General features: G+C 37.3%; 1 protein-coding gene across 4 annotated transcripts in view; it reads right to left on the reverse strand.

Moving 5' to 3' along the window:
- Positions 1 to 2,751: 2,751 nt before the first annotated feature.
- LOC112004325 (potassium channel SKOR) overlaps positions 2,752 to 17,442 on the reverse strand; it is a 34,228-nt gene continuing 19,537 nt past the window's right edge. For all 4 annotated transcript variants that reach the window (XM_024036553.2, XM_024036554.2, XM_024036555.2 and 1 more), the window contains 4 exons: positions 15,438 to 15,513; positions 8,169 to 8,463; positions 6,721 to 6,842; positions 2,752 to 3,186 (listed from right to left, as the gene is read on the reverse strand). In XM_024036553.2, the coding sequence (XP_023892321.2) occupies positions 2,948 to 3,186; positions 6,721 to 6,842; positions 8,169 to 8,463; positions 15,438 to 15,513 (732 nt within the window). In that variant the 3' untranslated portion in view covers positions 2,752 to 2,947. The remainder of the gene's footprint in view (positions 3,187 to 6,720; positions 6,843 to 8,168; positions 8,464 to 15,437; positions 15,514 to 17,442) is intronic.

Below are 17,442 nucleotides of genomic sequence, written 5' to 3' on the forward strand. Positions count from 1 at the left end.
AAAGAAAGAAAGAGGCGAATTAGACACAAACTCACCCTCGCCAGGTTAAAAAGACCAAAGTCCCCCTAGTCTTTAGTGCCATTCTCGCCATACTCGTCCATGTCTATGTACTTGGTGATTGAGTGGACCATCTCGATGGCATATTCCTTATGGCTCACCAGCCTTTGGATGGAGCCAGAAGCGACGGGGCCTTAAGCCGTCATCAGACCCTTACCAGCAGCATGGCACGGAGGTGGAGGATCCTTTTGTGATGAATCCACCTGATTTGTCGCAGCAGATTGGCCCGTCACCTTTTTAGCGAGACGATCATCCTTACCCATCCCTTCCTTTTGAGGAAAACTTTGGGAAGAGGCGTCACCTTAGAAGGAGAAGCTGATGCCTCCCCTCGTTGCTTGAGGCGAGCAGCAGCGACTTACCTCACCAAAGCCCTCTGCCTACCACTGTACATCTCTAAAAAATAATAACGAAAGGAATAAGAAAAACTGACGAGTTAGAATAAACATTCAAGGAAGCAAACGGACAAAAGAAAACTTACATCGACTAGCGTACGCATCTAACCGTCGAGCTTCCACTGTTGACTCAGGACCTCCACAAAAGCGTGGAGGGTGTCAAGCGTGACCAGGTCCTTCCACTTTCTCTGCCTAAGCAGAATCACCCAAACGCGCCTAAGAAAACTCTCATGTTCTTCACTTATTTCTGGATAGACTTGAGATGAAATGAATCAAAAGCAATAGGTTAGTTACATAATCAAAGCTAACGAGATGGACAAGAAAACAAACATCGACGGCTCACCGGACTTATCTAAAACACCCCAGGTATTATCAAACCCATCGGGCATGCTAGCCCACTTTTGGGGTTTACACACCCAGTTCGTCTCTTGTACGAAAAAGTACCTACTCTTCTAGTTACGGTTGGAATCAAGCATGTTTGACACCAATCTAAAAGATGATCTGCTTGCCAAAAAGTTATAAATAACCTTTGACAAATATATCTGCTATGGTTTGTAGCAGTAAAAGAACTTCTCCATGGTCCTCTCCCTCCTCATCGTCCTCTTCCTATTCACACTCATTCTCACCCCCTTCTTCTTCCTCCTCGACAAAAGAATGGGCTAATAATTCCCCTTCCGAGGACCAGGTCAAATCCTCTACCATGAGCTCATGTCCCGACAGATAGATTTCTTTGTAGTTTGCACCCTCACGAACTGACGACGATTGTTCACTCTTTGCTTCTCTATCATCTGACATCTATTCACCTACAAGTGACAAATGTATACTAAGAGCATACTCGTGCGACGAATCTCTCAAAACGACAACCAACTAAGTTCAATAGATAATAATTGGAACAAGGTAAAGGAACTTACCTAAAAAGAAGTCAACGACGGATTGGCTATCCAGATGACGGATGCAGACAAGTATGAGAGCAACGATGGAGGGGCTTGAAATCACAATTAGCATTAGGAGAAAATAAAACAAAAGAAACTAATAGAAAGGAAAGAACTATTTATAGAGCAATGAGCGCAGTATACGAAGTGACGCTTCTGACTAGAAACGAGGCTAGTCAATGTGCACCATGTGTCACCTAGTATTTATTGAAAATGTATCTACCCCCATCAATGACATGCTTCTCAACAAAGCAATTAATACCAATGAAAACCCTTTTTACTTCGAGACCCGTTGAGCATAGCCGACGGGCACACAAAGTAGGGGGCAGCAAATAAGGATATTTTTGCAATAGGAAAAGAACCCTCAACTTTAGAACCCGTCAAGAGAATGTACAACAATTATAAGCCAACGGCACCAGTAGTCATCAGTCTCTAGAAGGGTCCATCTAGAACCTCATACCCAGCACCCACAGAAGCAGAAGGCTAGGTTATAGCAGTAGGACGATTCTCGCTCCTGATGACCAAGTAGACAAGCCCATACCAAGTTGACGGATACATGTCCCGTACTAAGTAGACAGGTCACACCGAAGGATGGATAGATGTACCGACAGATCCTACGTGTCCTTGCGTGATCTCCACACATATTCCTATATGGAAATATCTTGTGCACCACACACCAAGACCATACTACACGATTTTCGTCTTCCCAATATGGGAAGATGTCCCAAAGATCTTGGTGACATTAGCTCCACCTCCTCCCTATAAGGAAAACCCCTGTATTCCCGAGATCTAGGTCTACTCTGCATCACTATATAAACAACAGGTTTTCTCTTTTCCAAGGTATGCAAAAAAATCCCTAGCTCTTTCACTATAGATCTCTTGGAGATTTCTCATTCACTTTCGGAAGGTCTTTAGCCAGCACCCGACCGGTATTCTCTATTTGGTTCTTGGTTTCTTGTTCTTCAGGTACCCATTGGTGTGCTTGAGGACGATCAGCTCACTGACGATTTTTGTGCATCATTAGTAGATTTCAACCCAACCAAAGTTAAACAAAAAAGAGTGAAAACGACCTAAACCTGGTGTTTATGCAACTTGCCCCCAAAATAAAATAAGCTCCAATTGATTCTTTTTTTTTTTTTTTTTAACACACAAATGGACTACCTTGTCTATGAGTGCAACCACGATTATCCATAACATTTTGATCTGTGAAAGTAAACGGAATTGAGAACATTAAACCCCCGAAAATGGTGAAAGACCGCAATTGGATTGAAGGGACAGTGGTAAACAAACAAAATGACCACAATATTGAGGCCATCTATTGTTCTCACCTTGATACATCTCTCCTGGACATATACAGTGTCAAGTGTTACTTGTTCTTCCAAGTCAAAATTATTTGGTAATATTTAGAATCATTATGTTTATAGATATACACACACACAAGCACGTATATGTGTGTTTTTATTTCTGTGTACATATATACAATATAACATGCCCATCGTTTAGAAGTTTTGAAATTGCTTAGTGCTACACATAACCAATATGTTTAGTTAAGATAATTGTTTCAGTTTATACTTCACTAACCAAATATATCTTCTGATCATTGGTAACCATGTTTATGTCAAGAATTTTGCCTCCATCTTCTGATAAAATAGAATTCCCACTTGGACATTTCAACTGTGCCCTTGCTGCATTGATGAGCTCTTGAATGCTTTTTGGAACCCACAACACCACTGCCTCTCTTCTCTCCTCTTTGGGATCCCATGGGTGAAAGGGAAACACTGTGCATTTCTTCTGTCGCATTTCATCTGTTATTGCCAATAGGAACCTTGTTAATTCACTGATGAAAGTAGTAAATTAAACCATTTAATGCAATAAATTCACTCAGACCATATATATTTACACACACACAAATACGCGGTAAGTGGATGTTTTGTTTGTAAAGACTGAGCTGCCTCCTAAATAGCATAGTTCAAGCAAATAACAGCACAAATATGATGACTGTCAGAGGAGAAAGTTAGGAAACAAATTAACGGTTCACATGTGTGATTGGTATTGTGTGTAACTTGACTTACATTGTTTAGCCCATGGCCTTTATTAGGACAGCTGGTTTTCCCATTAGCTCTCCAAAGAAAAACAATCATTTCAAATGTAATTGAGTACCACAGAGCACTACAAACTTACAAAGAGTCAAAGCTGTATCACTTACGGAAATATTCTATAAGGGGAAATACCAAGTTCCAACTTTAAGCTTTATTTTGTTCGCAGTATAGGTTCCCACAGTAGACACGCCACATAGTTTTTGACCTTTTTTTGTGCATAAATTTTCAGAGGCACATGCAGCCCTCTTGATAACCAATACCTATTGTTGATTCAAGAGTACACGCATAATGCTTGAAATAAAAACATGCAATTTAAGACATTTGTGCTGATAAACCGAAGAGTGCGACAATACACATGTACTACAAGATGACCAATGAACATATCATAAAGTTTGCCCATTTGATATTTCAGCCATAATTTGATGGGTACCAACAACATTAAATTCTCTTCAAATCAGGATGTCTTCCAACACACACCTACCCACCCATACGAAATTTTATTTTTGAAAAGATAAAGCTGAAACATAACCGTCTCTCGGTAGAGACACATAAAGGTTGACATCATGGTCATGGCCAGGAGAAAAAGAAGAATAAAGGAAGATTGAGAAGCTTACAGGTTAAATTTGGGAAATCAGCTCCAGTGGAATATACAACATAGTTGAGAGCAACATAACCGTCTATATGAATTAGTTACTCAGAAATTCATAATTGGGAGTCAAAAATCGTATTTTGAATTAATTTTCAATTCAAAGATTGTAATAGTTCCCACTGAGTCTGAACTATTTATGTTTTTGATTCAGCGGGTTATGTCTCAGATTAAATAATACAAGGCTACAACTGACTATTGCAGCTATTTTTGTCAATATTATGAAATCTTCATCTATGTTGATAATTATACTTCGTTGCATTGCTTGGATTGAGGCTGTGCTTGGAGAGATATAAGCAAACATGAAGAGGAAGATCAATATCTCAATAATTTTCAGATTCCAACATATAGGCTACTACTTTGATCAAAACAAGGCCCAAACTTGGTAAACCAATCGTGAATCACAATTATGGAATGAATAGTGATTTCTTCCTATTAAGACGGCTTGATTAGGAATGTTTAAGGCCCTATTTGCTGCCGCGTAAAACATTTTCCCTCATTTTCAAGTATTTAGGATGACTAAAAAACTAGGTCAAATAGAATTCATTTTCTGTTGACTATGAAAAACACCTTTAGGAATTAATATGTTTTATGAAAACAACCTTAAGAGAACAAAACACCTCTCTCTCATGCGAACACAAAACCACAAGAATACCTTAAACCTACAAAATGACAAATATATCTTAGTACCTTAAATATGACAAAATAACCTCGAAATTTTCAAAATAACCAAAATATCCTTGAAAGCACTTCCATGTAAACCTCCAAAACAATAAAAATACCATTAAAATCTCTAAAGTGACCAAAATACCATTTAAACCTCCAAATGACTCAAATATCCTTAAAATCTATAAAATGGCCTAAATTTCCAAAATGATAGAAATACACAATTTCCAAAATACTCTCAAATCCTTCAAAATGACTGGAATATCCTCAAAACTTCTAAAATAACAAAACTAAAAACCACTAAATGACCAAAGTAGCCTAAAAACCTCTAAAATGATAGAAATACCCCTAGCCCCACCCCCCCCCCCCCCAAAAAAAAAAAAAAAAAAGCCCCAAAACCTTTAAATGACCAAAATGGCCCAGAGCCTACAATATGACCAAAAAAACCTTAAAACCTCATAAATGATTAAAATATCTCCAAAACCTATTACTAACATACCCTTAAAATTATTAATTAAATGGGTAAATGGGTAACATAATACCTAACCTGTTTATGAACCAATCCCAAACCTGCCCATTTGCAATCCCTAACAACTGAGCCAATATTGATATGCATGAAGGCCCCCAACACCATTGCCAAGAACAATGAGAAAGTCCTTAATGCCACTTGTATCACACTAGCATAACTCCCTAGTGCTGATCCTTTATTTCACTTAAACCCTTGCAAATATTTCTTTCTTTATTATTTTAAACTGATAGTAATTTTGAAGGTCTTAAAGAAACTAATAGTAGTGTATATCTAAAAGAGTCTAACTCTTGAATACACAGTAGGCTTTAAGCCTCTTTAACTCACTCATTTTTCAATGTGAGAATTACCCACTATTTTTTCTTTTGAGAATACTAAGTATTTTAACACACACACACACAGTTGTTGGGGTTGTTGCGCTCTCTCATTTTGATTGTGCTCATTAGTTTAATTTTTAATAATTTTATTTTGATACTACATATTTTTAGGTAAATTTTGGCGTTCGTATTAATGTTTTGAAGTGGTGAGATAAAGTTGTTATCTAATATCTATATAAAATGAATGGAAAATTTTGCAATTTTTTGAACAAGCCAAACACGGAAAAATATTTTCCAAAGCATTTTCAAAAAGATAATCAAACACAGGAAAACAAATAGTTTTCCCTAAAAATATTTTCAAATATTTTCCAAACAAAAAACATTTATGCTAAAACAACAACAACCAAGTCTTAGTCAAAAATTTTTTGGGATTGGCTATGGATCCCCAAAAGATTATTCAAGGTCAGCTATACGTATTCTTTTTTGTCATTCTGTTTTATCTAAAGTCATACTTTCTGTTATACCGAAACAAATGGAACCTAAATTTTTTTTTGCCCTTAACCAATCCTTGGTAGCTTGAAGTGAGAGAGAGAGAGAGAGAGAGAGAGAGAACCCTAGGGGGATTCCATTTATGTGTTTGTGTATGTAAATTACACCTACCATCCATCCCATAGGTGAACTTACTGAAGTGGGAGCAAGATCTGTTACCATCTCTTTTTACTGTACTACTGTTACATCCAATAAGGCAAACCAAACATTTTTTTCCTCTTTCTTTGATAATTTAATAATAGGGGATGGGGGGATTTGAACCCTGGATGTCCCTCTTGGAAATACCAAGAGGTGCCAAGTGCCTGTTAAGCTACAAAACTCTTAACACTCTTTTTTCTTTTTTATTAAAAAATAAAAATAAAAATAAAAACCTGGGAAGGGGCAGGGTAGAATTCAGAAATTGGAGTAGTAAAGAGAAAAGTCTCGATGCTCTTCATTTGTGCATTTTTTGGTCAGTAATTTTTTCAGTCAACAATTGTTATGCAATAAAATCTAGGATTGTATGCCATATGTGATAACTACATTTTTCTTCATACCTCGAATTTCTTGAGAAAAATCAGATAACCCAGACAACTGAGAAGTTCTTGCAACTTTGAGCAGCTTGATCAAATTCTTATTTCCGCCTATAAGGGCATCATCCAGTGCAGTATTTCCCCATCTGCAAGAAGAAGATAGGCTGACAAAGGTCACTCTAGTTGGAAAAGTTACGTAGTAAAAAAAAACACAAAGTTATGGATAGTTCATTTTGTTTGCACTAGTTCTACATGCTTTCTTTCTTTCATAATAAAGCCAGTGTTGAGTCAAGTGCAGATAGTAAGCATTTCTATTAACTATTATGGACTAAAAGAGTGTTCCCTTTTGTCATTTTCATGTCTTCTAACAACAATTGAAGCTTGACGACTGAAAATTTTTAGGATAGGGAACATTAAATTTTAGAACCATGCTCTAGCCAAAAAATTATGGAGCCACTGTAGACATCTCACGTAAAAAATATTTTCTCAAAAGCTGTATTTCTGAGTTAACCACACAGAAACATTCTAACCATGAAAACAACGAATGAATATCAATGTAATTAATATACGTTAACATTTTGATATGCTATATCCTAAAGCTTCCAAAAGAATATGAATAAGAAAGCCAAAGCAACTGAAAATTTGAAAAGAAGTATGTACGGTCAGAGGATATGAAACGAACTTTGGAAATGTGTCTAACCATATTAGTTTTGAGTTTTGAATACATTTAAAAGGAGATTCAAAGTTCTCATTTTAATCTGTAATGGAAAATTATTTTTCTTTGCAAAACATGCATTTTGGACACAAAGTCAGCGCACTGGAACAGTGCCTTTGAATGAGAGGTTAAAATGAATCAAGTCATAGCACGTTATAGAATTATGTAACTAGAATGCATGTGGTGCAGAGACTATACAGGTGGATTTTTGGCATAAAATCAATCAAGATAAATTGTAAGTGGTTTAGTACACTTAGCAAGGTAGGATCTCTCAATCATAGACAATTTATACAACAAATGTCAAAGTTGTCCAGATAAAATTGAAATGGAAAAAGAATTAAAAAAATAAGGAACTCAAGTGTAGGGTGCAAAAGCTGAGATGTTGGGAAATGAAAGCCAAAAGAATCCAAGATCTCTTATTTAAAAATGACTACAAGTCTTTTTTTACGAGACCATCTAAACCAATGAGTTAAAACTAACAGTGTTATGTTATCTTAATTGATATAAATATTAATTACTTCTCTAAAAATCAATAGTGTAAAGAATCATGAAACCATATCCTATTGATCGCAAATTCGCAATGCTAAACCCAAATGAGACATGCAAAAACATGTCAAGTAGAACATAACATATAATCAATTCAAAACAACTTCCTCATTGTACAATCTTATATTCTGTACTTGAAAAACTGCTTTTGGCTTAAAAAGGATCACGCTTCATACTTGTCTCAAAAACCAGATAATTCTTCAGATTATACCTGTCCTTTGACAAAACACTGGCTCCTGCTTCTAGAAGTAATTCTGCCACTGAATATAACCCTTCTGAGGCAGCTATGTGAAGTGGTGTTCGACAATCGTAATTTTTGGCATTTGGATTAATGCCATTGGACAAAACCCTTTTTAAAAACTCAAAGTCCCTCCTTGCAACAATCATACAGAGAAAACTACCGGCATCATCAATTGTAGGTGCTGCCCCTGCCTTAACGAGTAGAGAAGCTACTTGATCGTGCCCATTCTTGATGGCTTCAAGCAAGGGAGTGTTTCCAAACTTATCTAATACACATAGTTAACCAACAATTATCACTAAATTTTGATGAAAGACAATACCAAAAGGAAGATAAAAGAAAAAAAATTTAAATGATATACCTAAAAATTAGCACTTAGGCACCTAGCAGAAAACTTAGGAATAAGAACATAGCAAAAAACTTAGGCATCAGCACCTAAGCTACTAGGAATCAGCACCTAACAATTTGGAAAATCTCTAATATCAAATTTTATAGCACTTCTAGGATTACAAAAGATCATTTCCCCATAAAACTCTCAACTAAAGATAATCTAAAATCTTATTGATGCAGCCACCCTCTATCCTTAGGACTGACAACCAGCCAGCCAACCTTCTGACCTCTTAGGACTGCCAGCAGCCCCTTATTTTGACTCTCATATCTGCCATATACCCCTCCTCTACCATTAGGACTGACAACCAGCCAACCTTTCTGACCTCTAAGGATTGCCAGCAGCCCCTTATTTTGACTTCTAATATCTGCCATGTATCCTCTTTAATTACAGCTTTGTCTTATGTTATTTCCTAATAGTTAAAGATTATAAATAAGCTAGCTATGTAAGAGTACAATCAGTTTTTGATGTGAATTTAACTTAGTTTCAGACCTGGACAGAAACTTTGTTTCTCCAGTTTCTCTGTAATTCCAGATTTAATTCTTAATTTTAATGCAATTCTAGTTCAAGTTCTCAATCAATTGATTTTGATTTCCATCATTTGGTATCAGAGCACAGATCTGGTCCTCTTTTTCCCTACCACTTTGATCATTTGAGCCCTAGATTTCCTTGTAATTCTTTTTTTCTCCCTCCATTCAAGATCCTAGAATTTAGATCTAGGTTCCTTGTGCCAATCAAATCTGTGGTTGTTGCAAATATCACAAATTTTATCACCTGTGCTGTTACTTCTATTTACAATTTTTTCAAAGATTGTGAAGCTTCTAATGGCTCAAAGAAGGAGAGGAAGGAGAGGTGGAATAAGGGGGAATCAAATGGATGTTGGGGAAGGAGTTGAAGCCAACCCTCCAGTGGGGAGGAATGTTGGACGAAATCAAAACATAGAGAGAGAAGACGTGATTGCTGAATTAAAGAGACAAGTTGCAGCACTTACGGAGGTGGTGCAGCATATGCAACCTCCTCATGAGACTACCGATGAGTTCGATGACTCTCATTCTCATTTTGAGAACCCTTTTGGAGCTCCTCCAAGGGGTAGGCCTTATGTGGAAAGAAATGAGCCAAGGCTTGACTACAACTTCAAGGTTGAAATTCCAGAATTTCAAGGAAGTCTCAAACCGGAAGACTTTGTAGATTGGCTTAACACCGTTGAAAGGGTGTTTGATTATTATGAAGTTATAGATGAAAAGAAAGTGAAGCTAGTCGTTATTCGCCTTAAAGGGAGAGCTTCCGCTTGGTGGGAACAATTGCAAATTTCTCGCCAAAGAAGTGGTAAAGTCAAGATTGAGAGTTGGGAGAAGATGAAGAAAAAGCTTCGTGAGCAATTTCTTCCTTTCAACTACACCCAATCACTCTACAAAGACCTACACAACCGTAAGCAAGAGGGAAGTGTAGAGGAGTATATGGAGGCGTTTCACCAACTTGTAGTAAGGGTAGATTTGAATGAAAGTGAAGAACAAATGGTTGCAAGGTACTTGAGTGGATTGAAGTCATCCATCCAAGATGTCCTTAGTCTTCAATCATTGTGGAACATGTCGGAAGCCTACAACCGGGCTTTACTGGTAGAGAAGCAACAAACTAGGCCAGCTTTAAGGTCTGGACAGTGGGGTTCCAGGTCTGGGCAGGGGATTTCTAGCCATTATAAGGCTGGGAATTTAAGCACAAATGGGAGAGGAGAAACTTCTGGGGTTGAACAGCAACCAGCAGGTTCTAAATCTGCTATTACAGCCCCAAAACAGTCCCAAACAGCCACTGTTTGCGGGGGTAGACAGCAACAGGTGGGTACTTTCAAATGTTTCAAGTGTGGAGAGCCGGGGCATCGATCTTCGGATTGTAGGAAGAAGGCTCTTATGTGGAGGAAGTAAAAGAGCTTGAACATGAAGATGGAGAACCCATCTTTGATCAACTTTCAAATGAGGTTGGTGGTGATTTTGAAGAAGAAGAGGGCTTCACACTTGTGATGAGAAAGACTCTTCTTGCTCCTAAATTAAATTCCGAAGAAGATTGGTTGAGAACCAATATTTTTTATACAACTTGAAGCATTGGAGGAAGAGTTTGTAGTATGATCATCGATGGGGGAAGTTGTGAAAATGGGGTCTCTCAGGAGGTGGTTGATAAGTTGAGGCTTGCCACTCAAGATCATCCACATCCCTACAAACTTTCTTAGTTCAAGAAGGGTAATAAGGTGAAAGTAACAAAGCGTTGCTTGGTGCCATTTTCTATCTGAAAGAAATATTTTGATGAAGTTTGGTGTGATATAGTACCAATGGATGTGTGCCATATCCTTCTTGGAAGACCTTGACAATATGATTGCCAAACGATGCATGATGGGAAGAAGAGCACCTATACCTTAAGCAAAGACAATCAGCAATTTACTTTGCTGCCAATGAAGGAAAAGGTGACTTCTAAATCCTCTACAACCTCTTTACTCACTTCTAAAAGCTTCATTCAAGAAAGTAAAGATAGTGGCTACATTTTGGCATCAATTCCAGCTAACACAATGGCTGGAACTGATGTTCCCAGTGCTGTCACTGAGTTATTACAGCAATATGGTGATGTTTTTCCCCACGAGTTACCTCCTAACTTGCCTCCTATGCGAGACATTCAACATAACATTGATTTGGTACCGGGTGCACCCCTTCCAAACAAGGCAGCATATCGTATGGCTCCAAAGGTGAAGGAAGAGTTGCAAAAACAAGTTCAAGAGCTTCTTGATAGAGGCTACATTCGGGCTAGTATTAGCCCTTGTGCGGTACCCGCTCTCTTGACTCCTAAGAAGGATGGCTCTTGGAGGATGTGTGTGGATAGTAGAGCTATCAACAAGATCACAATCAAGTATTGTTTTCCAATTCCTAGATTGGATGACATGCTAGATTGCTTGGCGAATGCAAAGGTGTTTTCCAAGATTGATTTGCGAAGTGGGTATCATCAAATTAGAATTTGCCTAGGAAATGAATGGAAGACAGCCTTCAAGACACATCATGGATTATTTGAATGGCTTGTTATGCCATTTGGTTTGACAAATGCACCTAGTATTTCATGAGGGTGATGATACAAATGTTGCAACCACTATTGGAGGTTTGTGTTGTGGTGTATTTTGATGATATTTCGGTGTTAGCCGCTGTTTGGAGGATCACTTGGTGCATTTACAGCTTGTGCTTGACATTTTGAGGAGAAAAAAGTTTTATGGTAACATGAAAAAGTGTAGCTTTGGGATGGATCAAGTGGTGTTCTTGGGGTATGTTGTGTCTTCCAAAGGAGTGTTCATGGATGAAAACAAGGTTAAGGCAATTTTTGATTGGCCTACACCTTCTAGTGTGCATGAGGTGAGGAGTTTCCATGGTCTTGCTACCTTTTATAGAAGGTTTATTAGCAATTTTAGCACCATTGCAGCACCTCTCACCAATTGTCTCAAACAAAAGTCCTTTGTTTGGACTGATGAAGCCGAAGAAAGCTTCCAACTTTTGAAGAGGAAGTTAACCGAAGCTCCTATCCTTGCCTTGCCCAATTTTGACAAGATATTTGAGCTTAATTGTGATGCATCAGGAGTGGGAATTGGGGGTGTCCTTAGCCAAGAAGGGTAGCCCATAGCATTCTTTAGTGAGAAGTTGAATGAAGCAAAACTTAGGTATTCTACCTATGACAAGGAATTCTATGCTATTGTTCTAGCCATCAAGCATTGGAGTTACTATTTGGCCTACAAGGAGTTTATCTGCACACCAATCTTGAGGCTTTGAAATATCTCAATAGCCAATCTAATGTGAACAAGAGGCATGCTAAGTGGGTAAGCTTTTTGTGGCAATTCACTTTCTCATTGAAACATCAGTCGGGAATTCTCAACAAAGTGGCTGATGGGTTGAGTAGGAGGACTAATTTCTTGGTGGAAATGCAAGCTAAGGTTGCTGGTTTTGAAGTTTTCAAGGAGAGTTACCAAGATGACCCACATTTTGGTGATCTATACCAACAATTGCAGCTGGGACAGCAAGCTACCAAATCTGACTTTTGGTTGAAGGATGGATTTCTTTTCAAAGGGCTGAAATTATGTGTACCTAAATGTTCTCTAAGGGAGTTGATGATTGTTGAACAGCATAATTTGGGGCATTTTGGCAAATCAAAGACCCTAGAATTCCTTAAACAAGACTACTTTTGGCCAGGAATGATTAAAGATGTTGAGCGGCATGTTCAAAGGTGCCAAGTTTGTCAAAAAGGAAAGGGAACAACCACTAATGCAGGTCTGTATTTACCACTTCCAGTGCCTAATAAACCATGGGAATATATTAGTATGGATTTTGTTCTTGGCCTTCCACCTGCACAATGGAAGAGTGATTCAATCATGGTGGTAGTGGATCGTTTCTCCAAGATGGCTCACTTCATCCCATGCAAAAAGACTTCGGATGCTTCCAATGTGGCTGCTTTATTTTTCAAAGAAGTCTACAAGCTTCATGGTGTTCCCCTATCTATTGTTTCCAACAAGGATGCTAAATTTCTTGTTCATTTTTGGCGAACTCTATGGCGCAAGATAGGAACTGAATTGAGCTTTAGCACTTCTTTCCACCCTCAAACGGATGGTCAAACTGAAATTGTCAACCGGAGTCTTGGAAATCTCTTGAGATGCTTGATTGGAGAAAATCCCAGGAATTGGGAAAGTATCCTTCCCTTGGCTGAATTTGCTTACAACTCTTCTCTTAATCAGACTATTAACACATCTCCTTTTGAAGTTGTGTATGGGAATAAACCTTTGAGTGTCTTAGATTTAGCACCCTTGCCACTTTCTAAGAAGGAGAATGTAAGAGCAATAGAGATGACAGATTTTATGCAATCTGTCCATGCACAAGTCAAGGAGAGAATTGAACATTCCAATGCAAACTACAAGGTTGCTGCTGATATTCACCGAAGGAGGCTAATTTTCAAGGAAGGGGACCTTGTATGGGTGATTTTGACTAAAGAAAGGTGTCCTATGGCTCCTATTCCAAGTTGGGAGCAAGGAAAGTAGGTCCATGCAAAGTATTGACTAAAATTAATGACAATGCCTACACAGTCCAACTACCCCTCACTTAAACATTTCTAATGCCTTCAATGTGAAGCATTTGAAGCCTTATTTTCCAACTGAAACTTGAGGGCAAGTTTCCTTAATGGAGGGGAGTATGATGCAGCCACCCTCTATCCTTAGGACTGACAACCAGCCAGCCAACCTTCTGACCTCTTAGGACTACCAGCAGCCCCTTATTTTGACTCTCATATCTGCCATATACCCCTCCTCTAGCATTAGGACTGACAACCAGCCAACCTTTCTGACCTCTTAGGATTGCCAGCAGCCCCTTATTTTGACTTCTAATATCTGCCATGTATCCTCTTTAATTACAGTTTTGACTTATGTAACTATTGGCTACATTATTTCCTAATAGTTAAAGATTATAAATAGGCTAGCTATGTAAGAGTACAATCAGTTTTTGATGTGAATTTAACTTAGTTTCAAACCTAGACAAAAACTTTGTTTCTCCAGTTTCTCTGTAATTCCAGCTTTAATTCTTAATTTTAATGCAATTCTAGTTCAAGTTCTCAATCAATTGATTTTGATTTCCATCACTTATCCCTATCTAGAAAGATATGAAATCTATTCCCTATATGAACTCAAAATAAAAATGAAAGTATTAAAATAATCCAATCTCCCATGAGATAAAGAAAATTTGAAATAATAAATTCCAAAATAATTGTAGGTGTTCCAGTTAATTTATATTTGAGACTTGCAAGGAGATTTACATGGAGCCAGAACTTTCCTTGCAGGGCTCCAGGAAAACAAGATCTTTTTATAAAAATCAACCATTGGAAATATTTTAGTAAAATTGTAAAAATAATGAATAGGTACCAATGAGCTTTGACTGAAATGATACTTCCTCCATCCATTATAATGAGATGGAGGATGAGATCATGTGTTCAAGATTCGTTGTTAACAACCACACACCCCAAAAAAAAAAAAGTGATAACAGATGCAAAAGAATTAGACATAAATAAATAAAAAATCTTGTGAAAATAATGCATAGGCGTAAAAATGAAGAAATGATCACCTTTATATAATAAGAAATAATCACTTTAACGAGGAAGCTTATACCAATTACTGATGGTTTAAGAAAAATGATTCCATTCGAACATCAAATTTCTAAACCTCGAAAAACATCTTTATTTGATTTTTTAATTGATGGAAAAATACAAGAATGAGTTTACTGAGAAAGTGAGTTTGCAAGTCTTTTACAAAATTGATGGTGATCAGATATTTTCATAGAAAATATCCATTTCATGATAAACATCCTAGACACATCAATTAGCAGCCTTAAGTTTCAAAATATAGCAGTCTCTTCTCTTTTCCTTTTTTCTTTTTTCTTTTTTTTCTTTTTTTAGTTTGTTGACTTTTTGCTATTACTTTTATGGTTGGCAAATGCAAAACTTGGATATGGTAAACATGTTTAAGTTTTGATAGCTTTACACTTTTACAACTAGCCAAAAAATAAAAATTGGACATTGAATTGGAACTAATTAAACTAAATTAAATATATTATTATTGTTATTATTATTGTTATTGTTATTATTATTATTATTATTATCCATTACAAGAGTTGTAACTTGTAAAAGGTCTTAATTTTGAAAGAAACCCAAGGACTTTGACCCCAGGTGCACCTGAAATTACACTTACCAATCTTAGGAAGAGCACTAGCCTAGAAGCCCACTAAACGATGTACAGAATGACAGACTACAGGGGATTCTTAGAGGAGTGGTGGGGATGATTAATTATTTTAAAAGCTGACCTGAAATGCTGACACCCACTCTCTGCTCAATAAGGAAAAGAGTAATATCTTCATATCCTTTGGATGCAGCAACATGCTGTGAAAAACAAAACTACATATTAATATAAGCAATACAAGAATTCATTCCTGTCCTAGTAAACTGAAAAAAGGGGGGAGGGTTGGACAAAGAGAACCAAAACACATAATTTAGATATTTCAGCACAAACTGCATATTCTAATAACAATAAAAGACCTTGTCAAGAAATCAGTATCAGCTTACAATTTGTGGTTGTATATGATGGCATATTAACACCATGCCATATTTGTGGAGTACAATACCATCTTATTGAGCTAAAGAGCCTAAGATAAAGAACTGATAAAAAAAAAACTCCTGTTCTTGACATCATAGCAAAAGCTTCTTACAGTACAGTATCCTAGTTTTGATTTAGAATGTTGATCTTGGGAAGAAAAAAAAGAAAGAAAAAGAAATTGGGAATTTTTCCAGTGAGCACTTCTGGAAAACTATTTCAGAGAGAAAATTTACTTTCCCCAAATAACAAGAAACAGTAACCAATTTTAAAATTGTTGAAACGTAGCTCTGGTACCATGTTAAAACAGAAAGTAGAAAATAAAAACTAATGTAGAGAGAGAAGGAGAGAGTGGAAGCAAGAGAATTAACGTGATTCGGCCTAATGGCATATGTCCACATCTACAGTGGAAAGCCCTTTAGCAGATACATCATTTCTGTGTTGAGTAGTATGTTACAATCAACCCAATGTAAGGTACTTACAGGAATACATTAGTTTTACTATGATAACCTTAAAACCATGGTAGCCCATGGTATTACCAAACCATATTAACCCATGGTATCATACAAAAATATCTTTCAAACATTTATGGTAATTAATATATTCTAACATCTCCCTCAAACTCAAGGTAAATGCTTGCAGAAAACTTGAGTTTGGAAGGAAAGTCTTCAATGCAAAGAAGGTTTTTCATGCCCATTGAATGAATGGAGAACCACCAAGAATTGCCTCAAAAATATCACTGTCAAAGAGGAAGAAGCCCGTGAAGTGAGTGATGCACAATAAAGAATCTGTCTTGCCAAGGATGTGCAAAAACAGTTTCTATAGGCATTTGAGGTGCTGCTTGGACAGAGACAAAGCACAACAGCAGAAAGAGCTCTGGCACGAGATTGCAAGTAAACACACCTCCAACACAAATATTGTGTGGAGCAAGGACGTATGAAAGTCAGATAGTAGGTCATTCACGTCACCAGGATAAAACTGGCACATGAGGGCTCTAAATGCATATGTGACACATGGAGGGTGTGTTCAAAGCAGGAAGTGGTGCATGCAGCCCAAGGAAGCACATGGTCAGGACTGAGATGACGCAGGGGGTGTGTGTGGTACTGAGACAGCAATTTTCAGAGGACTTGGATGAAGATTTCTGGAGTCCAATTATAGATTCCCATGGATCTAGATCTCAAGTGTGGGCTCTTATGCTGACAGCAGAAGCAACAACCAAAGTGGATTAGGTACAGAGATTGTAGCTCTGATACTATGTTAAAAAAGATAAAAACATCTCTCTAATGCCATGTTAAAATTGTTGAAATACGTGAGGCTCCCTTCACTAATATAACTATGAAAACCACCTCAAGAATTTGCACACAGTTTGCATCTTGAAAATTTTAAAATCAAAAGGAAATCAAGTGTGTTTAAAAAAAAATTTAAAAAAAAAAAATTTATTTCTCAACTAATCTACTGATGCTCTGACATTTCAACCAATTTTGATCTTGAACCTTCAATCCGTTATGGCAGTTTAAAAAAGGTTTCAAAGTCCAATCAACAGGAGATCATATAATTCTATTCATTTTCGATAACAATGAGGAAGTTGAAAAGATTTTATCTAGTGAACCATGGAGCTTTGATAAACACTTTGTGGTGCTCCAACGGTATGAGAATGATACCCCCATTAGGGAGCTAAGTTTTGATAAGGTTTCACTGTGGGTGCAGGTGCATGACAC

This window comes from Quercus suber, unplaced genomic scaffold (assembly GCF_002906115.3).
Source record: "Quercus suber isolate HL8 unplaced genomic scaffold, Cork oak 2.0 scaffold_585, whole genome shotgun sequence".
In the NCBI taxonomy this organism is placed as follows: Eukaryota; Viridiplantae; Streptophyta; class Magnoliopsida; order Fagales; family Fagaceae; genus Quercus; species Quercus suber.